Here is a 27969-nt window from a genome sequence, read left to right on the forward strand (position 1 = left end):
TCAGTATTCTATTAGAAGCTGTTTTATTTTCCATAGTGTCGGGCTGTCATGGGGGCCGCCATGTTGAGATCACATGACCAGACTACTGACTTTATTTTAGTAAAGTCCCTATTATCAAACACTTTTGCTCACTGAATAAATTTATAAATCATGGCTGACTGCAAATAAGGAATTTCTTCAATGGCATCGGCAACCGTATACGATTGCTTGTTTGTAAAGCTGTCAAAATTAAAATTTAACGAGTTAATTTTTCTTAATCGTGATTAACGTTTAACGTTAATACAGCATAAACCAGCATAAACATTTGTTGGAAGGGCAGATCCTTTGTTTGTGCCTGCCCGGAGTCATTACACTGACGTACACCACAAACACACAACAGTGCTTCCGTCTCACTGTGAGTGATAAAATTATACCGATTTGTAACATTCACACTAATATTTGTATGGAAATTGTGAAGATCTGTTTCGTATCCCCCCAATATGTACATTATATATGTTTGTCTCTTGCAAAAAACAAAACAAAACAAACAAACAAACGAAAAAGATTAAATAATGGAGAAAGGACCTCTTAAAGCAATTTGTTGTACAATACAAGCTGAAATAGGACTTTTTCAACCTATGAAAGGTGCAATTTAATTACCACAGAAGCACATCAAATCTTATCTATCACGAAAATGCAGAATGAGATGTTGTTTGCAAGCGCTTTTCATGTGGAGTTCAAAGCAGCACTTGATGGTGGGGTTGACGCCCTGACGAGAATCGTGAAAACAGCTTCATGATTGCTGTAGCAAAGCAGATAGCCACAGTCTGCTGGCAGATTAATATTGTGGAAGATTAGAGTTTATCAGAATTAGTGCCTATTGCAATGAATATTCAGCCTATGTTCTTTCAATTAGTCAACCTCCCACTTAGACTTTGGGAAATGTTTAAAGTTACTAAAATTGGTGCTATTTTAGTGCATTTCTATCTTTATACTGTGGAAGGCTTTGTTTAGAAAATGTTAATAAAGTATTATATTGTTACATATTGTTTTGGTTTCTTCCCTAAAAAGGCAATAAATGCATTTTGACAGGAAAATAAGTATATATAGAGTAAAATCTCAGCACTTTCAAAATCTGCAATTAAATCGACTGACAGCACTGCGTATGTAATGCTCTATCCGTGTTGCTTGGTGTCAGTGTAAATCCAAAGATGACTGCCATATTGACCACAACATAAACAAAACAATAGTGAGTGCACATTTAAACAAATTACGCACCAACATCTAAAACCAGAGACCACATGCTGACGTCATCCGTGTGTTTTTATTATGAATTTTTTGAACAGCATATTTCTTCAGACGGTTATCAATAACAATCAATCATATTATCCATGGCATTGTATCTATAAGTATAGTTCATTGTCCCAATGGTAACCATTGTAATAATATATTGTTTTAATTCAGTGTTATCCATTCTTAATATCACACTGCAAAACAACAGGCCTTTATTTACTGACAGGTTTCCACTGTACACTAACACAGACAGAGAAATAGTCAAGGGAAAAGAGAGAAGAGTGCGAGCTGGAAGGAGGAAGAGCAGCACAGTTGTACATTCAGAAACCAAAAAGCAGTGGCATCAGAAAGTGGAAGGATAAAGAGGAAGAGAGGACAGGGATAGGAAAAGAGAAGAAATGTTTAGACAAGTGTACATGTTGAAAGGGATGATGGCATGATGGAGGTGAAAGTGTTCTAGGCATAACAACAATGTGCCTTTCTGTTGCACTGTGATTCAGATATTAACAAGTTTTTAAATAACACAATTTAACACACAAATAAATAGACATTCATCAAGCCAATCATTACCGCTCTTATTACTAATACTATCATTGTCGTTATCACTGTATATTATCAATAGAGATCTTAGAAAAAAATAACTAGCCTATCTGAAAGTGAAAAGACTGAAAATGAAAGTAATAGTAGTAGTCATTTGTATTTACATACATTTAAGTACAATCAAAACTGCCCGTGTTGAGCTAACATTCTGAAACAGCAGAGGGCATTGCACTGTACTGTGTTGTTTGTTGTGAGAAGAGGTACACAAAAGATTTGTGTATGTGTGCATGTGTAAAGGTAATAATTCTGGTACTGTGATGCTTAAAAGAAAGCAATTTCATACCTACCTGTAATCTGTCACTCACTATTACTAAACAGCATTATTACTGACTAGTCCTCTATATCTGTACATGTAAATTTGTTAGAGGAATGTATAAAGAGATAGATTGTGCAGAGGAAAAACAGCTTCTAAAATGGTTGAGTTTTGGACTCCATATATTGGGTACTAGACATTACATTTGTTAAAAAAGGCTGTAACTTGTGACCTAATTTTAAAACAATGTGTCTGAGTCAATTAGCTGATATGAGTTGATACTTTTACAGTGTTTTCATTGTGTTTGATACAGTGTAGTGAGCACATCAATTGATAAGGTTGTAGGATGAATGAATGCATTATATAATTGTGCCATTTATAAATATTGGGATCTGGGTCGAAAATGGCACAATGTTAGTCAGACATTTGAGCAAGAGGATATGCACTGTGCATTGCGTTTGTGTGAGCGAACATTCCAGAGAGAAGCATTGCATTCATAGGTTGAGATCCAATAATTATGTAATAGACTTTTTATTTACTTTGACGGTGTGTCTGTGTGTGTGTGTATAACATTTTAGTGGTAATTCCTGTATGTTCTGTGAGTGGTTGTTTTTTGATTATGTGGACGTAGCTAAATGGCTCAGTAGCGTCTGGGGGTGGAGTCTCTTCCCTCTTTCTTGATGATGATTCGTTGGTCATCACTGGTTTCATCAGGCGAATCCACTACTTCCTCCTCATCATCACACTCTCCTTCCATATCTGTCGCAATGCCCATGCGGTTTTCATATGACTTAGAGAGAATAAAAACAGAGAGACTTATAAATAACATGAGTCACTAGACACATTACCAATAATGCTGATATGTCCTGTACTTTTGGATTCATACCTCCATAGGGTTCACAATAATGGTGAGGGCAGAATCATCCCATTGGTTACTGCCTTCTTTGCCTCCGCCTCTTGCTCCTTCACCACGACGGTGGATGGAACGGATGCGGAAGACACCAAGAATCACCATAACAACCAAGAAACCCACACAAACCATGATGATGACAGTTGCAGCCCCTGGAACAACTGTGTGTGTGAGAAGATGAGAGAGACTGTGTTTATTCTTTATTGTTTATAATTCTTTTAAGTAGTCATATCAAGAGGAATCACATTTTTCTTGATCTTTTGATATAAAATAGTTCACTGTACTATGAAAACATACAGTACATTTTAGAACTCCCAATACAGAACCACTGAATTCTAAAGGTCAAGAAGAGATGGTGGAAAATTTCAGTTAAAAAAACTGGACTAACATTACACTATTAGAATGGACCTCAGGGAAAAAATTTCCCTTTAAAAGCCAAGGAGGAAAATTAGATTTATGTACTTATATGGGGGGGGGGGGGCTATGTGTGTGTGAACACATGGGCAAGTACCAGAGTTGCGGTGTGGGTTGGGAAGTGTGTGTCCACTCAGTTCTCCAGTGTGGTGGGATGGGTGGAGGAACTGCTGTTGAGATGCCAGCAGGTGAGACGGATGGTAAAGACTGTCCAGACTGTGCAGGAAGTTCACCTGAGTGAGTGCATGAGAAAGCAAAGCAAAAAGAGAGAGAGAGTTTTTTAATTATGTATCAATTTAAGAGCTTGAGTCCCTTGAAGTATAAAGTTTCAGTGGTGTTCTTTGTCAGGAAGTGTGTGTATTGGGTTAGTGTGGTGTTGTGTGGTGTGGGTCATGGTGAAGTATCAGTATCATGCTTTCAGTGTTTATTACCTCCAGTGTGAGCTCATTGCTGGTGTACCGGCCATTCATTTCTGAGCATGAGAGACGGAACCTTCTTTCAAAACGGGCCGAGCCCTTTGCTAACCGATAGCGAATGGACCGCAACACGTCCTCATACACAGAAATGGATTCCGCTCCTGAAACGAAAAAGTAAGAAATAGATTGTTGTTTTTTCTCTACTTCCTATTAAAATAAATAAGAATGTGGTCATGGCTAGTTTTTGCTAAAATAATGTAACATTTATCATTCATTACTTGCAGAATTAACAGAACATACATTAATTGCTTTTACAGTGCCTGCAAAAAGTATTTGGACGTTTAAGCCACACTAAAATATCAGTATATAGTATATATTAATTAAATATTTATTTAATTATTTTGTAATATTTACTCATTATTTTATTTATTCATAATATTAATAAATATAAAACCACCTGACTAATATTGTGTAGGGTCCCCCTCGTGCCGCCAAAACAGCGCCAACATGCATCTCAGAATAGCATTCTAAGATGCTATTCTTCTCACCACAATTGTACAGAGCGGTTATCTGAGTTACTATAGACTTTGTCAGTTCAAACGCGTCTGGCAATACTCTGTTGACCTCTCATCAACAAGGCGTTTCCGTCCGCAGAACTGCCGCTCACTGGATGTTTTTTTGGCACCATTCTGAGTAAATTCTAGAGACTGTTGTGTGTGAAAATCCCAGGAGATCAGCAGTTACAGAAATACTCAAACCAGCCCATCTGATGAAACACCTTGTTGATGAGAGAGATCAACAGAGAATGGCCAGACTGGTTCGAACTGACAAAGTGGTGGTGGGGGGGTAATACACAATATTAGGCAGGTAGTATTAATGTTGTGGCTGATTGGTGTATTTTAAAAATATAATAAAAGTGGAATTTATTTCCAAGAGAACACGTTTCAAGTTAAACATTATACAGAAAAATATATATATTCGGTATAAAGTTGAAAACAAAATAAATGTATTGTTAAAAAATTAAGACAAAAAGTATTTGGACACTTTCTGGTTGTCAAACATTAGTGGAACATGTCCATATTTAAAGGTGCTGTAAGCGATTTTTTTCATGGAAAGGTATGCAAAAAAAATGTCTACTCCCTGAAAGATGTTAATGAAATAAGTGTCATGAGATGTCTCACTGTTCTCTGTGACAGCTCTAGACTGTAAACAGAAAAAAAAAAATTTGTGTCCATGGGACGTGGTCTCTGACGCTTTCTGCCTGTCAGTCATTTTGCGCGTTCTCATAGTATTGTAGTTGCAGTGAATTATTGAGGCATAATGCCATTTTAATGCCATCTTGCTCACAATACATGTCAGTTGAGGGTGCTATTTTGCTGCTGTTGTTTTAGACAACACATTCTGCTCGATGTCGGTCTCAATAAAGTTCATTTGGTGTCTTTGGAGTGCTGTGTTTTGGAAAGAGGAGGCGTGGCTAATCCAATGGCTCAGCTTGTGGAAATTCTAGAACTGCTAAAATCGCTTAAAGCACCTTTAATGTGATAAACTACACCTGTTACTCTGTTAGGACACTGTGTGAACTTAAGGGGAACTGACTTCAAACATCCATTAACAATGACCAGTTCATTAAAAGTTATTTTTAAAAAATGACAGAAAAGTGAAAAGGACTAGCATAATTTGTTTGAGGGTGCCTCTTTGTTTGATATTTTGTTATCTAATGCACTTAAGTGTTCAAATACTTTTTTGGGCCACTGTAAATTGTACTTTCCCATTGTTTATACATTTTTCCTCATAAGGGGTTTTACACAATTATTTTAAATGAAAAAACTCAAATGACCTGTGATGGCAATGTAGGCTGTTGTGTTTATGATGTCTAACCCCCTCTCTCTTAATGCTTCCATGTCCACCAGAAGCCCCTCCCTTTCTGGGTTTAGCTCCTCCCCCAAGGGCTGGACTTCACACCCATCCAGAGTGTGAGCCACAGCATCTGACATCAGTGCTGATAAAGAGACAGAGAAAAGCAGAATTATTCTCTACCCTTTGGCCATAACAAAGACATGAGAGCAGAGCAAAGTTCTGTTTAATTCATTGCATAAGCCTAAAACTACAGATAACAGAGAGCAGGATGAAGTGACAGAGCAAAAAGGTAAAGTACAGGTTAACTTGTTTTGCTCTCACTTTCTACGATAACATAGTACACTTGTGATAAACAAAGAGATTGGAACTTGACCTTGATTTCTATCTAGTGTATCTATGCTTCACCCCTGGAACCACAAAACAATATCTTAGATTGCAGGTCTTTTGTTCTTAAAGCTGAAGTGCCTCATTTTTCTATGTTAAAATACTTTCCCAGCTTAATATGCAGTCAACTATAAATAAGCCATTCATAGGCTGATTTCCCCTAAAAACTGCGAACACTATAGCACTATCAAAACATTCCTGTTCATTTGAGCATCCCGACCAACCTGACATAGCAATACTGGCTTAACCAATGGTGTGAGTTTGAAGCGGGACTATCTGTTTTTAACCAATGGAAGACCGAGGTCATTGTTTTATCAGTTCCGTTTGGTGATGCTGGTGGCACATATTCTGATGTTTAGATACATTTCTATGAATAAATGAACTGAATAATTTGTGGCTAAAAGCTCTTTCATTGGTTGTACATCAAGCTGTGAGTTTACAGACTACTGTTTAAGGTACAGATGTTCAGAGATGTTTTTTTAAGAAGCTTACCGCCTCCTTCCATGCCCTGTGCAGCTGTGTTAACAGCATGAGACAAGGAGCAGACAATACGGAGCTCAGGAAACAAGAGGACGCCTTGAGGGCCCTCAAATTCAGCGGCTGGCCGGGCCAAGTGTGGTCCAACACCAGAGAGAGAGATCTGCGGTGCATCAGGCTGGAGCACGACCAGGTAACCCTCCAGCTGTCTGAGAGAGAGACAGCTCTCTTCACTGAAACACCTGCAGAATGACAAAAACATGATTTAAAGGGCACTGCAGCACAGTTGGACCTAACCAGACAAAAGCAGTTATGAGAATATTTAGATACTTAACAACAGATGATTAAAATGGGTGCATTTACACTACTGTTTGTACAACCATGCGTGCCCACATGATTTCATGTACGCATGCCAATAAATCTGTCACTGTGAGCAGCTGGTAAATTTATCTCCGGCTTATCATGGATGCTGCTACAGCTGGTCATTACGACCACTTGACTTGTTATCTGGTAATAGTATAGGAAAGCTCTGTTATGTACATGCTTGCCAAAAAAAAAAAAAGAATTATTATTATTTATTTGTTTTCTGTTTAACTAACACCAAACCAACCACTCACTGCAACTACTGTATAACTGGTAATGTTTATTAATCTTTTTTGTTACTAACCATTTTTCATTTTTATTTTGCCTACAGCATTTTTCCTAAAGCTTAAATTTGTGCGACCTCGCGTACATATGCATGGACATTGTATTTTGACTTTGCTATACGCAACACATAATTTAATTTCATTTAAACTGACTGATCTCAGTTCAGAAGACTCTGGGCTCTCAGTAAAGGGACAAAACAACATGGTGCCGACCACAGTGTTTGTCTTTGGGAGAAATGTCAACAAAACTACATCTGGTAAAAAACCTAATTAAGTTTTTACATCGAAACCTGTTTGAGTCAAAGATTAGAGTCTCTAGTTTAATCCGATATAGAGTTTTTTAAATTTCAGTGATTTATCGCGAAACACCACGCTGCTAAACACTATGTACACTGATGTATACTTTAGTGCATTTTTTCCTTAGAAATCCTATACTTACTGTGCATTATCACATTGAGAATCAAAGGGTTCATCCAAAAGCTCGTAAATGTTGCAAAAATGTTTATATGCTGCTACGTGCATTCACTCCTAAAATCCAACCAAAAGTTCAGTTTCAGGCTGCAAATGATGTTTGGACAACTCAACATCTTTGGTAGACATGGGACAATGGTAATCAGTACATAGAAATGTCATGTCATGACATCAGAAATATATGTATAATTTTATTTTAACATGGTTGGCAGTGAATGGATGATACTGGTCATTACTTTGAATCAGAATTTACTATGCTAATTTCTGATGTAATATCTGTAACCTCTCAAAATCATAAATAACCAACAATCAACAATTTGATTTTAAAAATCGGACTTGCTATAGATTGGTATTATTTAAAATTTCACAACTTAGTTACGCTGTCCACATATGTGGACATTCATTTTTAGGAAAACTATTTGCTCTAGAAATTTGTTTTTGCACGTTTCTTAGGTGCTACTAGTTACAAATAAAAAAGTGAAATCAATAATGCACACAGTCTCTTCAAAATCCTTATGTCAAATGAGTAGTATATCCGGAAACTCTGTATTTATTATACAGTAGGCAAATAATACCCGGATGATACACTGCATCTGCTGAGATTCTGAAAAGTGCAACCAGAGGACACTTTGCTATCCTAAAAGGCTACACAAGCTGAGGAGCTGTCAGTTTCGAAAAATTAAAAATAAAAAAATGGCAGAGAAATGTGAGCCAGGTGACTCTTTGTATAGGTGTAAATCCTAACTACCAAGAAAGTTGTTTCTCATGGTTACACTGTACTTGTTTAACCCTTTAAGCTCTGAAGGTGTTTTTAAAGATTTCCTGTTTCAGTGGCATGCCCAAAATTAAAGGCTTATAACTTGACAAAAAAACCCCCAAAAAAACAAAAAACAACGAGGGTCAGGTGTTTGGTAGCATTGTAAAGGAAACTTTTCAAAAAATGTTAAGATATAGATTATGATAAATTCAGAGACTCTCAGCCTAAGAAACAGCTGAGAAATAAAAATACAAAATAATTTTAAAATAAATTGAGCAAAAAATTTACTTTTTTTCTTATTTTTTTCTGATTTGACATTATATATCTCTGGGGGTAAATAAGGTAGCTCTGAAAAACTGCATTTGTTTTGTTCCCAATCATGTCAACTGTACCTGAGAAAAAGTTTGTATTGATACGATAAAGCAATCAAAAGTTATAGCATTACAAAAATGACAAGCCGATCCTTAAAGGGTTAATTAAGAATTTGGATGAAGCAATTATTTTATTTCAACTTAGGTAGTCAAATACAAACTAAACCTACTGTTCGCCAATTTTCTGAGAAAATGCAAATTAATATACAGTCTGTAATCATGAGACTTTAGATATGCTGAGCCAGTGGAAATTAACATTTTACATTTATTTTAGCATGTGAATGGTTTATTTACCTGAGAGAAGTTGTAAGTTTCAGAGGACGAACGCCAGGGGTGGCAAATCGTAGAGAGTTCCTGTATGTCACCTGCTGAATGGCACGGTTGAAACTTTCAATGTCATCTCCCTCTAACACCAGCACAGACTGGCTAGGGTTCACATGCACCTGAGAAAGAGAAGCTGGAGTTAGTAAAATTAGGCTAGTTTAAACATTAAAGGAATATAACCTGAAGTAGTTTTATAGTACCTTCATGCCTGAGCCCAAAGTCTCAAGGTCTCCGAAATCAAGCCCCTCTCGACAAGCATACAGACACTCCACCACACTGTGTGGCTCCACATTTCCTGGACGCACCGTTACCCCTGACAACAATCCCTTGTAACCACTGATAAACTTCCCTATGGACCAAAAATGAAAATACACATACATTATATATGCATCAATACATGGTCTCTTAATGAACGTTAAAGATGCATTCAGTCATTTTGTATATGTTACGCAGGCTAAAGGCAGTAATTTTGTACTTATATTGACACCTAACATTAATGCAACATCAAGCAAAAGCAATATTTTTTGGTTAATACATACTGCACTTTCTCATCCACAAACAAACTGGTGTGAACCTCACCTGTGTCTTTACTCTCTGGCATGGTGTTGTTCACAATGTCTTTCGGTTTCTCTTCTGACTCTGCAAAAGAATGGAGAAAGGAAGCAATAGTAATTTTATTCATTTTAAGCCTCAGTCCAGTGTCAAAACATCAGCTGTGATAAGGATGTTTAAAGGGGTGATTAACACAGGCTAGGTGACACAGTCAGCCAAACAGCAGGAGACTAAAAGCTTGGGCAACTCTCTACCTCACACACAAATTAAGTGAGTGCCACAGCGTGTAAGAATGGTTCCGTTTAGTTGAATAATTGATGAGTACAGAAGTATTAATAGCTAATTGAAACATGCACAGCCTAAGAAAAGAACATGACTAAAGAAGATGTCTGCTCCTTTTCACACCAACTCAAAGATTTGTCACATATGACTAGGGTTAGGAATTGAGAACCATCAAGAGATCTCATTTAGAACTGGTCCCATTTAAAAGAATACTGGAACCGAATTATTTTCATAACATTCGGTTACTTCAACAGTTCTTGAATGTCTGAGTTCTTCCATGGATGTGGACATTACTCTGCTAAGGAATATATAACCTCATGGCAAAAGAACTAATGTTTTAGCTGAGTTATAAGTAAGCTTGCAATCTGAATTGAATATAATAAAAGAGAAAGATTTGCGAAAGAATGACTCTTATGAGCTGGTTCGTTTTGATGAATCAGTGAAAAAGACTCCCAAATCAATCTCAAACTCACGAGTAATCCGTTTATGTAAACTTTGAGGCTTGTGTGACTTAAATCAGGCTAATTACTGTCTCAGTACTGTAGGTAGGACCAATATAAGAATTATTAATGGAATTGTTAAGGAACCGCAAATGTTACGTGGAATCAAAATTATGTTTCTCCTATATTTCATACATAAATTATGTATATATATATATATATATATATATATATATATATATATATATATATATATATATAAAAAGAAAATAGATATAATAATAATAATAATATATGTTTTTCTATTCTAACTGCAAGTCATGTTTATTTATAAATTCCAAAAATAAACCCCAAATTTTATAAAAGAGATACATTTTTCCCTTTAAAGCATAAGACATTTTTTTTTCAACTGATAAGCAGACTGACAATTCTCTCATTGTGGTGTTGTGTGATTATTATTATTATTTATTTATTTTTGTGTGTGTGTGTGTCTTCATGTTAATGTCCTTTCTGTATATAATCGTTATTGTAGATATATTTTTTATTTTATTTTTTCTGAGATGACAATAACCAAGTGGGTAGGGAATATTAACTTTCTATTTTGTTTTGTTAAACATGCAAAATCTGTATAAAAAATTATTTAAAAGTAAAGAAAAATATGTATTAAAAAAAAAGATGATTCCCATTACTATATACGACTGATTGATAACTTACCCCAGCATGCTCCAATGACCAGTCGTTGGTGTGGTGCAGGGTTGGGGATAGCTCCATTGTCATGGATGAGAGCAGGGTCAAAGGTCACACCATCCACATACAGAGTGACAGAGGGAAACTGCACACTAAGGGACAGGTGATGCCACTCACTGTCACACACCTGTCAGAGGTTAAAGATCAGCAAGTTTTAGTTTGCAAGTATACTATACGTTCTAAAGCAAGACACATTAACAACAGATGAAAAAGCCAGTTCTTGTGTTCCTGTGATTGCGTGACCTCTTTGTTTAACCCCCCATATTGTAAAATCGTCTGCCAGACCTGGCTAGCTGGCCCTCATACTTTAAACTAGATATTCTTTAGTGTATAAAATTGAAGTAACCAAGAATTCCCATCACGTCTAGTTTACCTGCTCCAGTTTCCAAAGGAATTTGACAGGCCTAGCGGCAGACACATCTGGCCAGTAGAAGAGAGAGAGACGACAGCCATGTACCGATACAGAGTAGTGAGAGTACGAGTCATCTAGAAATGAGACCAACACAAATCAGCTCACTTAAAATCAGACACCATTCATAATTATTACGATAAAAGTCTTTGACTGTACAAAATTATAAATTAAAAGACATATTGTGTTGGGATCAGAACTCACTGAAATATTTAGGAATACATCTACCGAAAGAAATCCCAACACTGGCAGAGATAAATTTTGACCCCCTCTTAACAAAAATGAAAGGTGACATACATAGATGGAATTCCATCTCTTTCCTTGGCCTCAGTCATAGAATTGACTCTGTAAAGATGAACATCCTTCCACGATATCTCTACTTATTTCAAGCACTCCCTGTAGAAGTTTCCTTGAAACAATGGCCCGAATTGAATAAGATTATTTCCAGATTTTTTTGGCAAGGGAAAAAACCCAGGGTCAAATTCAAAACTCTACAGCTCCCAACGGAGGAAGGAGGAATGGCATTACCCCATTTTAGGGATTATTTTTATGCAGCTCAGACTAAACCCTTAATTAATATATGTAACCCAACATACCATGCTAGGTGGAAAGATATTGAACTTTCAATAATGAATGATCCCCTAATTCATGCAGTATTAGCACATAAGAATTTGGGAAGATTTATAGATAAGGACAAAAGCCCCCCAAAAAATCTGGAATACGATAAGAGAAGAATATAAACTAGATCATAAACTACAAATAATTCAATGGTGTGCCTATGACCCTGAATTCAAGCCTAATAGAATAGATCATAGATTTAAATCCTGGATCTCAAAAGGAATAACAACATTCTATTCCCTTAAAAAAAAGGGACACTTAAAATACTTAGAAAGCTTGAAGAAAGAATATTGCCTTGAGAAATCTGATTTTTAGATATCTTCAAATACTTAATCATTTTGAACATAACATTAAAAATAAAACAGACTTTGATGACCCAATATTGAGGATACCAAATGTTGGAGACAGTGTGGGTTTCGGGGGAGCCAATCACTGGCATATATTCTGGGAGTGCCCAGTGATAAGACCTTTCTGGGCAGAGCTTCATAAAGCATTGGAAAGCATACTTAACACTGTCCTGCCTTTGCAGTTTCCCACATTATTCTTAGGAAATGATGATTTCCAGGCAAGAAGGCCTGATGAATATTTATTTTGTATTTTATCATCTGCTGGTAAAAAAGTGCTCACAAGGAGTTGGTTGCTTCCTGAACCCCCCACAATACAAGAGTGGATGGATATAGTAAATTACATTTATGTTATGGAAAAGATTACTTTTTCCCTTCATCTTCAGAAAAATGTGTTTATTAAATTCTGGACCAAGTGGGTCGAATATGTAAGGCCATTACGATCAGATTTTGTGGAGGTATTGAACAAATTACCGTTTAAGGTTGTTGTAATCTTATCTGTTTGCTTATTTACTCGTTTGTTTGTGTATTAGCCCTTAAGTACATACTCTATACACGGCCAGAGAGCCCGCATACCTTTTTTCTCTACCCTTGCACACCTTTTCCCTACCATGCATTGGGAACTTGTACGCTTTCTCCCACAGTCTCTACCACAGACTAAGAACCCTTAATTACCACCCTTCAGTATGGATTATTATGAACTTTGCCTCCCCCAAATTGTAAAGTTTTTGGATGGCAGAGAAAAAATACAACTACTTCCATTTGGAAATAAGTGCTGATGTATATGCTGCTACACCAAAATAAAGAATTTAAAAAAAAAATAAAAAAATAAAAGACATATTGTGAAATCACATCCTGTTATCAGTTTTAAATTTCTGACTGACCATTCTTTACAGTACTGCAGACAATAGTCTCCTCCCCTTTACGGGTTCCTCTCGCCTGATTGGCTGGTGGTTGTGTGTTAGCCCCTCCCCTTCGCATCCAAAGCTGCAGTGTGAAGTGGTCACCAGATACTGTTGAAGTAACGGAATCAGGTACTACAGCAACATGGGTGGAGCCATTGAAGGAGAAGACCAGGGATGAATCAGAGGATGGCAGAGTTGGCAGCGCAGCGGTCCAATTGGTTGCAGGAGATGGGGGTGGAAGAAGGTCAACTTCACCCCTCACAGCACCTGAAAAAAGACCAAAACATAAGAAAACAGATTACTGATTTGGTGTTTGAAATTTCAACAGTGAATGAACCCTGAGAACTATGGACATAAGTGCATGCTCATTTGAGAGGATTTGCATTCTATGGTTTAACTGTGGAGAACTTTGGGAGTGATTTGGGATAAAATAGGCTATGTGCCTATCAGACATTTTCCCATCTGCTATAAATGAAATGAACAGTTGGTCAACAGAGACTGCAACAGATAAACTCCTAGTCCTCAACAGACTGCATTTTCGCCTAATCAGTGGTAATCCTCATGAACAAGGATCTGCTCCCGTTATTACATTAAGACCTAAAATAATTTAAAGTGAATGTTCACCCAAAAATGACAATTGTGTCATCATTTACTCATGCTTATGCCATCCCAGATGTGTATGACTTTCTTTCTTTGGCTGAACACAAAGATTTTTAGAAGAATATTTCAGCTCTGTAGGTCCATATAATGCAAGTGAATGGTGACCAAAATTTTGAAGCTCCAAAAAGCACATTAAGGCAGCAAAGAAGATATCCAGTGGTTTAATCCATGTCTTCTGAAGAGATCGAATCGGTTTTGGGTGAGACAGACCAAAATATAACTCCTTTTCTTTATAAACCTTGATATCAGCAGTCTCCTTGGTGATAATGATTTCAAGCTCGATTACACTTCCTAGCTCCATCTAGCGCTCTGCGCACGCGTCAAAGTGTAATCGATCTTGAAATCATGATTGTGCCTAGAGACTGCAATGGTAAGATGTACAGTAAAAAAGGAGTTATATTTTGGTCAGTTCTTACCCAAAATCGATTAGATCGCTTAAGATGACATTGATTAAACCACTGGAGTCATATGGATTACTTTTATGCTGCCTTTAGCTGCTTTTCGGAGATTCAAAGTTTTGGTCACCATTCACTTGCATTGAATGGACCAACAGAGCTGAGATATTCTTCTAAAAATCTTCGTTTGTATTCAGCAGAAGAAAGGAAGTCATACACATCTGGGATGGCATGAGGGTGAGTAAATGATGAATTTTCATTTTTGGATGAACTATTAAAAATTTCCCAGACCAGCAATTGGTGTGGCTCACAAACATACCACAAAGCCTGCGCACAGATCGATCAGAGTAGCTGTCCCTGTCGCAGCCCTTCCCAATATGACCCGTCTGAAGCTCAACAGTAGCCTGAATATTCCAAACCGTCTCCTCACACGTTTCCAAGTGTAGGTTCGGGAAGAGAGGGATACTGCCGGAGCCAGGAATATATTCAATACGCTTTGACCATCCTGTAATTCAAACACACACATATAATAGACTACTGTCTAATTATAAAACGGATAGTACCGACTCTAAATTCTAATTGGATTCGCCGTGTTCGAAGCCATTGCAGCCATGCAAACCTTCGACCACAAATTATATATATTGTTTTTTTTATTTCTTTTTTTTTTTATCCCTTTTTCTCCCAATTTGGAATGCCCAATTCCCACTACTTAGTAGGTCATCATGGTGGCTAGGTTACTCACCTCAATCCGGGTGGCGGAGGACAAATCTCAGTTGCCTCTGAGACAGTCAATCCACACATCTTATCACGTGGCTCGCTGTGCATGACACTGCGAAGCCTCAAAGCATCCACGCACAACTTACCACGCGCCCCATTGAGATCGAGAACCCTTAATCGTGACCACGAGGAGGTTACCCCATGTGACTCTACCCTCCTTAGCAACTGGGCCAATTTGGTTGCTTAGGAGACCTGGCTGGAGTCACTCAGCAAGCCCTGGATTCGAACTCGCGACTCCAGGGGTGGTAGTCAGCGTCAATACTCTGAGCTACCTAGGCCCCCTACAAATTTTATATTAATATGCCAAGATATGCTACATTGTTTGGCAACCACAGACAGTTAGGATAATGAAAAATATTACTTGGCGAAAGAATTGTTTATTGTAATAATTATTAATAAATGTCACTATTGAACATTTGTGTCTTTTATCAAAGTTCTGTTGCCACCGTTAAATGAGCTTGAGTAATTACCAATCCAGCCTGGCTTGCAGGAAGGTTTGACTGTGACTTTGACCTGAGCATCAGCCTGTGCTCGATTCTTCCCACAGTCAAAGGCTGTCACCCAGAAAGTGTGGACATGCTGGTGTTTTGAGTCCAGTGGCTCAGTATTCTTTATGTTCCCTGAGTTTGAGAGAGAGAGAGAGAGAAAAAGAGAAAGAGAGGTTTATTCATCCAGAACTTTGAAGAGAACTTTCGAAGATATGAAAGGCACAGGCAGACCATATAGAATTGTAATAGAAATACGCACAATAAGAAGTAAGAGAGAGACAACAAACAAAGCAGTAAAACAAGGCAGAGCTCCTTTTTGGTCAGAATTTGTCATGTTACAAAATGTCGGCTATTGATCGCCTCTCCTTCTGGGCTGTTCAGAAAGTTGCCCAAAAAACCTGCTGAATATTAAAATGTCATCTCTGGCTTTTTGATAAAAAAATGATTTGCATACTAAAGGTCTGCGCTTGGTGAGACTAGATGCAACATTATGGAGAAAAACTATGGTGAACTGTAGTTCTGGGTTTTATCAGTGCTAGGCGTTTTACATTATTTCTGTACAATAACAAAACATATTGCCACAAATAGTATAGATTGTAAGTTATGATCTGACTTAAAGTGTGTAATTTCTGCGGCACTACTGATACCAAACACTATTGCAAAAAATAATAATTGTTTTCAAACAGGTTTCCCCAAACACTCACTCATCTTCCATTGGTCAATCACACAGATAGACCCGCCCCAAACTCATTGGTTGAGCCAATGTTGCTGTGTCAGGCTGGTTAGGATGCTCAAACAAACAGAGCAATGTTTTTATAGTACCACCGAGTCAGTGTTAACACTTTTCGGGGGAAATCAACCTACAAACGGCTTGTTGTTGTCTCTGGATATTAAAGATGCTGTAAGTGATTTTAGTCATTTTGGAATTTCCACAAACTGAGCCATTGGATTAGCCACACACCCTTTTTCCAACACCCCGCACTCCAAAGTTTCCAAATTAGCTTTATTGAGACCGACAGGAGCAGAAACGGTTTTCAAAAACAACAGCAGCAAAATAGCGCCCTCAACTAACAAATGTTATGAACAAAATGGCATAAAAATGGCATTAAGCCTCAATAATTCACTGCAACTACAATACTATGAGAATGCGCAAACTGACTGACAGGCAGAAAGCGTCACAGACCGCGGCCCGTGGACACATGTTTGTTTGATGTTTACAGAGTCTAGTTCTGTCACAGAAAGCAGTAAGATATCTCATGACACTTACTGCATTTCAATCATATCTTTCAGAGAGTAGGACATTTTTTTGCATACCTTTCAATGAAAAAAATCGCTTACAGCACCTTTAAGCTGGCATTGGAGAAAGTGTTCTAACATTGAAAAATTGACACAATTGACAAACATTACACATAGCTTATTTTCCTAGTAAAGAGTTAAAGGTCTCACCATCGTTGTCAATGGTAAAAGGGACATTTGGCGTGGTGATGTCATAGAAGCAGATCTGGCTGTACTGAGGGGAGCAGTCAGCATCCACTGCTTCCACCCGCACAATACGATCAAACAAACGACCCTCGGGCACCGACGCCTCATATCGATGCTCCACGAAGACTGGAGAGAACTCGTTCACATCATTTACACGAACATGAACTGTGGCTCTGTGAAGAAAGGGTATTAAGAGCACAATTTAGAAAGGAAAATACAAACCAGCAGAAAACCAAAAAACGTGTTTGGATTTTTTTTTTAATTAGTCAAGTTTGGAAAGTCAAGTTTAGTTATTTGTCATTTGCACAGCATGATACACTGGGCAATGAATTGTTAAAAAAAAAATTTAGGCTATGATTGCAGCCACATTACGTATGTCAACATATCTATCTAAAAAAAGTATAAAGTAAAGTGAAGAGGGCAGTACTGAGGAGGTATGTCATCATACAAAGATGGTGAGAAAGTTGAGACAGAAACTGAAGTCTCTCTTACTTGTGGGATTTCTTGCTGTTAGTGCCATCAGGACCCTCACCGCAGTCATAAGCCTGGATAGTGAAGCTGTGCTCCTTCTGACTTTCACAGTCCAGGGGCTCTTTAGACCGAACTAGACCTTCTCCAGTGGAGCGGTCCAACACAACTGCTTCAAACTGTGCAGTACCAGAACCACCTGGTCCATTATGAACCCTAAACCCACAGATTTCCCCTGAAAAGAGAGAGAGAAGTTAATGTTAAAAAAATCAAGTCTGTAGTAAAAAAACAACTTTTGTATAAAACCCTCATTTAAATGAAATGAACAGCATTGTGTTTAGAAATTGCTGTCACAAATGACACGGCACTGTGAATGTTAGCTCAGCCTGTGGTGGGGGGGAGGTCTGTCATCTTTATTCCCTGTGTATTTTGTGTAAACATAATGTGTAATTCCAAAACTAGCTACCTGAAGCTTCAAAATAGTCACCCCCCACCCCCCCCCCACCCCTCTCCCATAAAACCCTTACAACAACCCCTTGTCTATAGCCTGTAAACTAGTAATAATGTGATAACAAGCATGTAACAACACACTATTACACCATTACAATGAATGAAAAAGCATGCCTTTCATCTTAACTAGTCTTCACATTAGAAGCAGAAGAGCTTATATGTATTTGGGTATTTGACATAATATGGACATAAGCCTTTTTTATTCAACATAGATTTTAGATTAGCATGGTTTACATAGATTAGAATCTATAAAGGAGAACAGTGTTTTCCCTATATGCATTCTGCAGCGGTGCTGCACCACTGCTGAATTATGAGCGCCGCTGTTGTGATTTCACATGGTTAATTAAATTTTCTTGACGCAACATAATGCTTGCCAGCCCCCATCGGCTGTGCACTTTCTACACTGCGAAAGTGACCCCACCACACATAGTGACTTACTCACGCACTTACTCACAGTGACGTCACTGCATAACAACACGTGTCAAACTCGCTTCATTTCAAGTGGCCCGCAAGCTCATTTCTTAACGTAGGATGGCAGGGGATCACAACGTTTCACTGAACAATCAGTTAGCGCTTTCCTCGTAAATATAAATGAGCCTTCCCCGTCATCTGTATGTTTTGGAGCACATATTGCTCGCTTCAAAAGCGGAATGAAACAGCGCTACACGGGTCAATTATCAACACAGCTCAATCATGGGTAAAGCAGCACGAGTGCAGAGCAGGTGTGGTAATTCGCAATCTGGTCTCAACCGAACAACAGACTATTTTATATGCACTTGTGAACCAGTGAGATACGCGGCAGGGTTTGCGAAAACCTGTTTGAATGTGGTACAGAATTGTCTGTTGCAAAACTCTTATGTCTCGGTGATGAAACTAGTTTAAAACAAACAGACCCCGCATTCTAAACTGTACTGACAAAGAAAACAGGAGAAAACATAAATTTTTCAATTCTCAGATCACAACACTTACAAAACTTTACCATGGATTTACTGCAGTAACACTAACTGTACAGTCTTACCTATGGTAGTTGTGGCAGAAAAACTTCCTAAATGTATTTAGACTGCTGTTTTTTCATTACAAAATTACCATAGTTCTTTATATAGAAACCATAGTTACAAACCATGGTAGTGAGGAGCCATGCATGGTTTTACCTATAGTTACCATGAACTATTACAAATATAATTGTTAAAACTATGGATACAATAGAAGAACTATGGTGCATTTTCATAATTATGGACCAAGCTATCAGTTTTCCATCTGTATAAAATCTGTACCCTTGTAATGCTCTCTGATTTGAATTCAAGAAATTCCAAGACATGACTGTAGTTTAATTAGTAGGAGCCTGAAGAAAGGAATCTGTAAAGAAGACCCAACTTATTCACACTATCAGAATATTTCAATTTAGCCATATAAAAATTAGGTGTCCATTCTTTCCACAGATGTTACTGTTGTTAATATCATAATTTTCATCTGCATCCCAACCTCAAAATCAATGCTGTCCTGTCAAATGTGCATTTCATTGCACATAACATGTTAAATGATTTGCATGGGTGCTACCAAAGCAGGTGCTGGTGCCACATTTTCAAAGGGCCCTTTGAGGGCACAAACAAACCCTGATGCGGCCCAGGCTGAAATTGAGTTTGACACCCCAGTTTTAATCTATTCTTTGACCAACACGCATTAATACGGGTCCGGTGTTGCAGGCTTGTGGATGCGCACTCAACAGCACTGCTGTTGAAAAAATCATAGCGGAAACACAGGAAGAGTGTATATTTTAGGTGCTGTACCCAACAACGTAACAATTTTTAATTTTTGCAAAAATTATAATTTTAGAAGAAAAAAAATGCTGTTTAAAACATGAAGCTTTACATGAAGTATAGAATGTCACACTGCAGGGCACTTTTGTGATTGTTTGAAATGTCAGTTGACTACTAACCCATTTACTAACTTATTAGATACATGTTAATATGATGGCATTATCTTAGTAATTATCATCATCTTTACCAGCATAGTGCAGTGGTGCGTCTTTATCCAGGGCGAACAGAGGTGGGTTGAGGAGGACAGTATTGTCGTTTTCCATGACAATCCCCTGGTACTCCGTCTCGATCCATGGCTTGTGTTTATTGGCTGAGAATGAAAAATGACAAAAGCAGGGCAGGGTGTGAGATCCAAAAGAACAATCTGTGATTGAAAATAAACAAAAAATTTTTTGGCCAAGACTAATTATTATGAAGGTGAGTGAGCAGAGATTCAAAGACAAACATATATAAGTCGAATTATGCTAAATTACATTAGCAGCAGATGGTGCAATGGTTTGGCCAGCTGTACATAAGCATAACGCTTGCATGTTTAGTTACAAAAAATACCAATATGGGGATCCACACTAACCGAAAGTGAGTGACGGACACACACACACACACACACACACACACACACAAATAAACACACAGTATGCCACGCCTTACTGCTTTGCAGAGAAATTAGGTGTAGAGATTTGTTGGCCTGATCACACAGCGTGAAGTATATTGCACCTATCACTCAAACACAGACACAGCTCTCCGTGAACACTCTGAGAAAGACCTCAATGTACAAATCTCACTCTCAATCAAAAGCTTTTTTAAATTCTAAAAATGAATGAAAATTGGTTCAGCTGAAGGAAATAAATTTCCTGTGGAAAATGTTCAGTGAATCAAACTATGAATAATATATATATATATATATTTAAAGGAATGTTCTGGGTTTAATACAAGTTAAGCTCTTTGTGGCATAATGTTAATTACCAAAGAGAATATTTTCAACTCGTCCCTCGTTTATTTAAAAAAAGTAAAACGCGTGGTTAAAGTAATGCACTTACAATGGAAGTGAATGGTGCCAGTCTATAAACATTAAAATACACACTGTTCAAAAAGTATATCCACAAGACGGAAACATTATACATGTTAACGTGATTTTAGTGTTTTAAAATTGCTAACAGGGTTACGGTGTAACGTAGTCAAGGCAACAAAGTTGTAATACTGGATATACACTTACTGAGCACTTTATTAGGAACACTATAGTCCTAATAAAGTGCTTGATGTGGTCTTCTGCTGTTGTAGCCCATCCGCCTCAAGGTTCGACATGTTGTGCATTCTTAGATGCTATTCTGCTCACTAAAATTGAACAGAGTGGTTATCTGAGTTACCAAAGACTTTCTGTCAGCTCAAACCAGTCTGGCCATTCTCTGTTTACCTCTCTCATCAACAAGGCATTTCCGTCCACAGAACTGCCGCTCATGGATATTTTTTGTTTTTGGCACCATTCTGAGTAAATTCTAGACTCTGTTGTGCATGAAAATCCCAGGAGATCAGCAGTTACAGAAATACTCAAACCAGCCCATCTGGCACCAACAATCATGCCATGGTCCAAATTACTGAGATCACATTTTTTCCCCATTCTGATGGATGATGTGAACATTAACTGAAGCTCCTGACCTGTATCTGCATGATTTTATGAATTTTACTGCTGCCACATGATTGGTTGATTAGATAATCGCATGAATAAATAGGTGTAGTAGTGTTCCTAATAAAGTGCTCTGTGAGTGTAACTTTGCACAGATATGGTCAGTAAGTGATTTTATCTCACTAGAATCATTTTAACAAGGATAAAGTTGACGTCTTACGATGTTTTACTTTTGAAACTGTTTGTATTTTAAAGGTGCTGTAAGCGATTTTAGCCGTTCTGGAACATTCACGAGACTGAGCCGTCTATCCAAAACACAGCCCTAGCGGCTGTCAAAAACAGTATCAAAATAACACCATCAGCTGTTATGAATCTGAATATGTCATTAAACCTGAATGATCCTCTTCAACTGCTACACTATGATAATGTGAAAAATGATGGTCAGGCAGAAAGCACATCAAAGACTTCTGAGTGGCTGATCAAAGAACTTGTCCGCGGTCACATATTTGTTTGCTATTTTACACAGTCTAGTGTTGTCACAGACCGGTGAGATATCTCAGGACACTTATTTCAGTGATATCTTTCAAGGAGAAGGAACATTTTCTGCTTACAGGACCTTTAATGTTTATGGCCCCATTCACTTCCTTTGTAAGCCCATTACTGTAACCGTGATTTTTGCTTCTTTTATTTTTTAAATAAATGATGGGCGAGTCAAAAATATTGTTTGTGGTAATTAACATTATGCCACAAATGCTGTCGACTGAGCTAAACCTGGAACATTCCTTTAAAGCTGAAGTGTGTAATTTTTCAATGTTAAAATAGGCCGAAAGTGTAACAATGAACCAATGGCATTGCAACAATTGGGGAGGGACTATCTGCTTGTCCAACAAATGGCACAATGGCAAAGCCTTCAGAAAACCTGTTTAAAATTTGAATTATTTTTAAAATTCCATTTGGTGGTGCTAGGGGTGCACAAATTACACACTTCGACTTTAAAACTACAACACTGGAATATACAATAGTATACTATAAAATGTGGTCACCTTCAATTTTAACCTTAAAGAGCTATTTCCAACTGATCTAACTCATAAAATTTGTTTTGTTTAAATAACCTAATGTATTCAGGTTGATTCAGTGATATTAAATAATATCTGAATGTTGACAAGATGGCGCCGCAGATGGCTGCTTCGGTGTGCTCTCTAGTGTTTTTGTTACTTTTGTTTGTTTGTCATATTTTTTGTCACTCTTTCCTGATCAGTTTCACCAGGGATGAACTGCTGAATATTTGGCAGAGCATACCTGCTAATTTTTTGCCGGTGTTTGATTATTCGGATGTTTTATTAGACATCTTAGTTGGAGGCACAGCGGTACTCTACAAGCGATCCAAAAGACACAAGCGAGGGAAGCGAGCCGGCGCGCTTGTGAAGCTTCATCAACGCGGCTTTAGGATTCATCTGCTGAATGTCCGCTCCCTTGCCAACAAAACGGACAAATTGCTTCTGCTCACTCAAACAAATAAGGACTTTTCTAACTCCGCTGCTCTGTGTTTCACGAAAACCTGGCTGAATGAAGCCATCCCGGACAGTGCATTTCATCTGCCGGGCTTCCAGCTGTTCAGAGCGGATCGCATTGCGGAATCATCAGGGAAAACGAGAGGCAGTGACATGTTTTTATATCAACGAAAGTTGGTGTACAGATGTAACTGCATTGAAGAAGATATGCTGTCCTAATTTAGAAGCGCTCTTCATCAACTGTAAGCCTTTCTACTTGCCATGGGAGTTTTCCTCGTTTATTCTGGTGAGTGTTTATATTCTGCCACAAGCGTGCGTGAACGCAGCGTTGCAACAGCTGGCTGATCACAACACAGACATGGAGCAACAACACCCGGACTCTCTTATTATTATTCTTGGCGATTTTAACAAAGCAAACCTCACCCGTGTACTGCCAAAATACAAACAATACATCACATGCCCCACCAGAGACAGAAACATACTGGATCACTGCTACACCACTGAAAAGTATGCATATCGCTCTGTCCTACGTGCAGCTTTAGGACTCTCTGATCACTGTCTGGTTCATCTTCTTCTGACCTACAAACAGAAACAAAAATCAGCTAAGCCTGTAGTAAGGACTGTAAAGAGATGGACCAATGAAGCAGAGCTGGAACAAGCCTGCTTTGACTGCACTGATTGGAGTGTTTTTGAGGTTGCAGCCACAGACCTGGACGAGCTCACAGATACTGTGACACCATATATCAGTTTCTGTGAGGGAATGTGCATCCCAACTAGGACATAATTTACCATTAAATAATGATAAACCATAGTTTACAGGAAAACTCAGACAGCTTCGTCATGCCAAAGAGGATGCTTACAGAAGTGGGGATAAAATATTGTACAACCAGGCCAGGAACACATTGACTAAGGAAATCAAAGTGGCTAAAATAAGCTACTCTGGAAAGCTGAAAAAACAGTTTTCAGCCAACGACCTTGCATCTATGTGAAAAGGCCTGAAAAGCTTCACCAAGTACAAAACACCTCCCCCTCGCTCTGTAGAGAGTCAACTAATTGATGAAAAGCCCAGCCTCACACCCCTCACCTGCTCTGATCTTCACTTCGCAGTTCACACACACACCAACACCTCCTGGAACCCCCCTCCTCCTCCCTCCTGCTACTCAATCTGCATTTATGATCTGTGAGAAGGATGTGTGCCGGGTTTTTCGGAAACAAAAGACTAGGAACGCTTCAGGCCCAGATGGTGTTTCACCTGCCTGTCTGAAAGTCTGCACTTACCAACTGGCCCCCATCTTCACACAGATCTTCGATAGATCACTGAAGCAGTGTGAAGTTCCCTGCTGCTTCAAACGCTCCACCATCATTCCGGTCCCCAAAAAACCCCAAATCACAGGACTTAACGACTACAGACCTGTTGCTCTCACGTCTGTGGTCATGAAGTCTTTGAGAGACTGGTTTTGGCCTACCTGAAGGACATCACTAGACCCCTGCTGGACCCCCTTCAGTTTGCTTACCGAACAAACAAGTCTGTGGATGATGCTGTCAATATGGGACTGCATTATATCCTGCAACATCTCAACAGACCTGGGACTTATGCAAGGATGCTATTTGTGGACTTCAGTTCAGCCTTCAATACCATCATGCCTGATCTTCTCTCAACCAAACTGACCCAGCTCTCCGTGCCCACCCCAATCTGTTGATGTCGATCTGTCTGCATACAGATGGGAGGTTGATCGGCTGGCTGTCTGGTGCAGTCACAACAAACTTGAGTTGAACACGCTCAAAACAGTGAAGATGATAAAGGAATTCAGGGGAAATCTCCCCTGCCCACTCCCTCTTTGAACTGTTGCCCTCTGGCCGGTGCTACAGAGCACTGAGCGCCAGGACATCCAGGCACAAGGACAGTTTCTACCCTCAGGCCATTTTCCTCATGAACAATTAAACTGCATCAGGACTCCTCTATAGTGCAATAATATAAATACATATCTCATGTGCATATGTAAATTCACATATTTAATTCAATAACTGTACATACCCCTACCTTGCACATACATTACCACTTGCACATGTAAATATGCCATTCTGTTATATGTCCTATTTTGTATGTCTATTTATACTCTTACCTTGTTTTATATTCTGTGTCTCATTGTAATGTTCTGTGTGCACTTGTTTCTCCTATCACCAAAAAAAAAAAAAAAGATCCTTGTGTACGTGAGAACACTTGGCAAAAAAGCTCATTCTGATTCTTTTGATTCTGATTATTTCTGGCATAAAACCATTTAATTTAGATGTTACCAAGCACATCAGTGTAGTAGACTGTAGCAGTGTGTGCGCTGACCACTAACACATACAACAGTCTGTAAATCTGAGGTTTTTTAATGCATGACGGTAAGCTGACCACCTCACGCTCGTATTTCAACTCACCTTCTCTTTTTTGGGCATTTATCTTACTACCTATCCCACTCTCTCTCACCCACCCACCCACGCCTACATTCCTCCCTCTCATCCCTCACTCAGCCATATAACATTAATCTGAGCATCAGACCACTGGATTACTCTTCGGATTACAGACTGAGAAACATCACTTTGCATCTCTGGAACACACAGAGAATTATTAATCGTAAATTAAGAAAAATAGCATCTCCAGTTTTCAACGTCCCTAAAAATAGCAGAGACAAGAATAGATAAGCTTTCACCCTTTTCTTCAAGGACAAGACAGTCAACCTCACACTCTCTCATTCTCACTCTCATTCTCTCTCTTTCAGAAAACCTATCTTATGTGCATCCTTCCCCACTCTTTCTGCCCATTTCCAAATTTTCCTGTATTGGTCTCTCTCTCCATCAGTTAGTCTACATATCTCTGTCACTACCTATCATCTATTCTGTCTCCTTTTTCCTTTTCTCTTTCAGTGTATCATTCTACTCTTTTTCTTATCTCAGTCTCTTTGGATTTCACTTTTCTTCATCATGTGATTTGTTCTCAAGTCACCTTGAGATACGGCCTACCATCTGGAATTTAAAGGGATAGTTCACCCAACATGGAAAATTCTGTCAACGTTTACTCACCCTCATGTTGTTCCAAACCGGTATGGCTTTCTTTCTTCTGTAGAACACAAAAGATCTTTTTTCCCATGCAATGAAAGTGAATGGTGACTGAGAATGCCTAACATCTCCTGTCGTATTCCATAGAAGATGGAATGTCATATGGGTTTAGAGTGTATGAGTGTGAGTAAATGATGACAGAATTTTTATATTGAGTGAACTAGCCCATTAACCCATGCATTTAAGACAGGGGAAGCATACACCTTATAAAAAGTACTGTAATACTGATCTGAACAGAACAGTCAAAATATTGACATCACATAACATACAGTGTGACATTATTAAATTAATAATGAATGAACTGGTGCATGAAAATCTGCTGTAAGTGCATTTCCCTCTCATCCGCACTTAATCATCAACACACTGCTCAATATCAACATTCAAAAGGATGGAGGAGACTGACCTTTGTTGCCATGGGCAACTGAAGTCAAGCAAAAGAGGAGAAAGGAGAGAAAACTCATTCTGGCCATCTGAGGGAGGAAGGTAGAGGCAGAGGGGAAGAACAGAAGGAAAATACATGCTTTAACCTGATATCAAGCAGTTTAAGGTATAGAGCAAAGAGGACATACAGATGAGCGCAGAGACAGAGAGACAGACATATCACCTTGAATACCACACTGGGGTTGAATTCTCATTTCACATGCAATTTTGCTAGCATTCCTTTAAACTTTAGTTAAGACAAATGCTCTGCTCTATGTAAATGCGAATGTGATATGTAGCCTAATACCCTTGACATCATTTTTGTAGCTATGGCCTAGTTTGGCCGAGGAGGATAGACTCATATCTAAAACAGTTTGTCGACTTATTTAGAATATTATATAGAGTATTTTTACCACTGACAATCAACAGTTCTAATAAAAGCTTCATACTTAAGACATAACATGAGTATGCGTGAAATTGATAAGTGTGCGCATCCTCGTTCACACGCGCGCGCAGGTGTATCCTCGCGAATGTGTGAGCGCACGCGGATATCACATTCGCTTAAGAAAACAGGTTTGTTAACGGAATAACTAATTGCCCTTGCTTTGCCCATCTTGATTACAGACAGATGAAAATACATTGACTATTTATCTGTCGTTTACGTAAAACAATATATTTTTAAATGAAGATTAAAAGCTGACAATTTAGATGACAGGCAGAGGACGGGATTTTCAATGTTATAGCTCACACATATATGCGACAAACATGCATCGATTTTTTTAAGCCTGTAGGTCCATTCACGCGCCTCGAAATCATCATCTCATCGCATATCTACAAAACAGAGACAGCGGATTATAACCCCAGTCCTAATTGTAATATGTAAATGAGACCTATTATTTTGGGATCAAATGTAACGTTACCGTGAGGTGTTAGATGGTACCCTTCTCAGTCTCCTCTCAGCATCCGTCACACACTCACACTTTGACAGCCTGATGCCCGCCGACACACGAGCACAGCGAACGCAGCGGGTGGACCGTTGGGGGCTCCTTTGCCTCGCGAAATTATCTGAACTGCGAGGAGGATTGAAACCGGAATTTAAAGATTAGATACCAAGAAACCAATGATGTCGGTGGATAACGTGAGAAAAAAAGACGGAGCAATAGCCACGGTATCTCCTCCCTCTAGCAGTTTCTTAACCCGCCCACACTGCGTCTCTCTTGCTCTCCGCACTCACTCGCGATAAGCGAATTTACCACCCCTACTATGGT

At 38.6% G+C, this 27969-nt stretch overlaps 1 protein-coding gene across 1 annotated transcript; it reads right to left on the reverse strand.

Annotated features, from left to right (window-relative positions):
* Positions 1-1461: 1461 nt before the first annotated feature.
* Positions 1462-27917, reverse strand: LOC127453947 (calsyntenin-3-like). Its single transcript, XM_051720778.1, has 19 exons — positions 27622-27917; positions 26685-26751; positions 20235-20357; positions 17745-17955; positions 17217-17425; positions 15753-15902; positions 14825-15010; positions 13430-13717; positions 11548-11660; positions 11142-11301; positions 9733-9792; positions 9354-9502; positions 9124-9272; positions 6599-6825; positions 5703-5864; positions 3881-4026; positions 3547-3682; positions 3012-3196; positions 1462-2915 (listed from the first exon to the last, which is right to left on the reverse strand). The coding sequence occupies exons 2-19, from the start codon at positions 26749-26751 to the stop codon at positions 2766-2768; spliced, it is 2871 nt and encodes a 956-aa protein (XP_051576738.1). The 5' UTR covers positions 27622-27917; the 3' UTR covers positions 1462-2765.
* Positions 27918-27969: the final 52 nt, after the last annotated feature.

The sequence above is a fragment of the Myxocyprinus asiaticus genome, chromosome 16, assembly GCF_019703515.2.
Source record: "Myxocyprinus asiaticus isolate MX2 ecotype Aquarium Trade chromosome 16, UBuf_Myxa_2, whole genome shotgun sequence".
In the NCBI taxonomy this organism is placed as follows: domain Eukaryota; kingdom Metazoa; phylum Chordata; class Actinopteri; order Cypriniformes; family Catostomidae; genus Myxocyprinus; species Myxocyprinus asiaticus.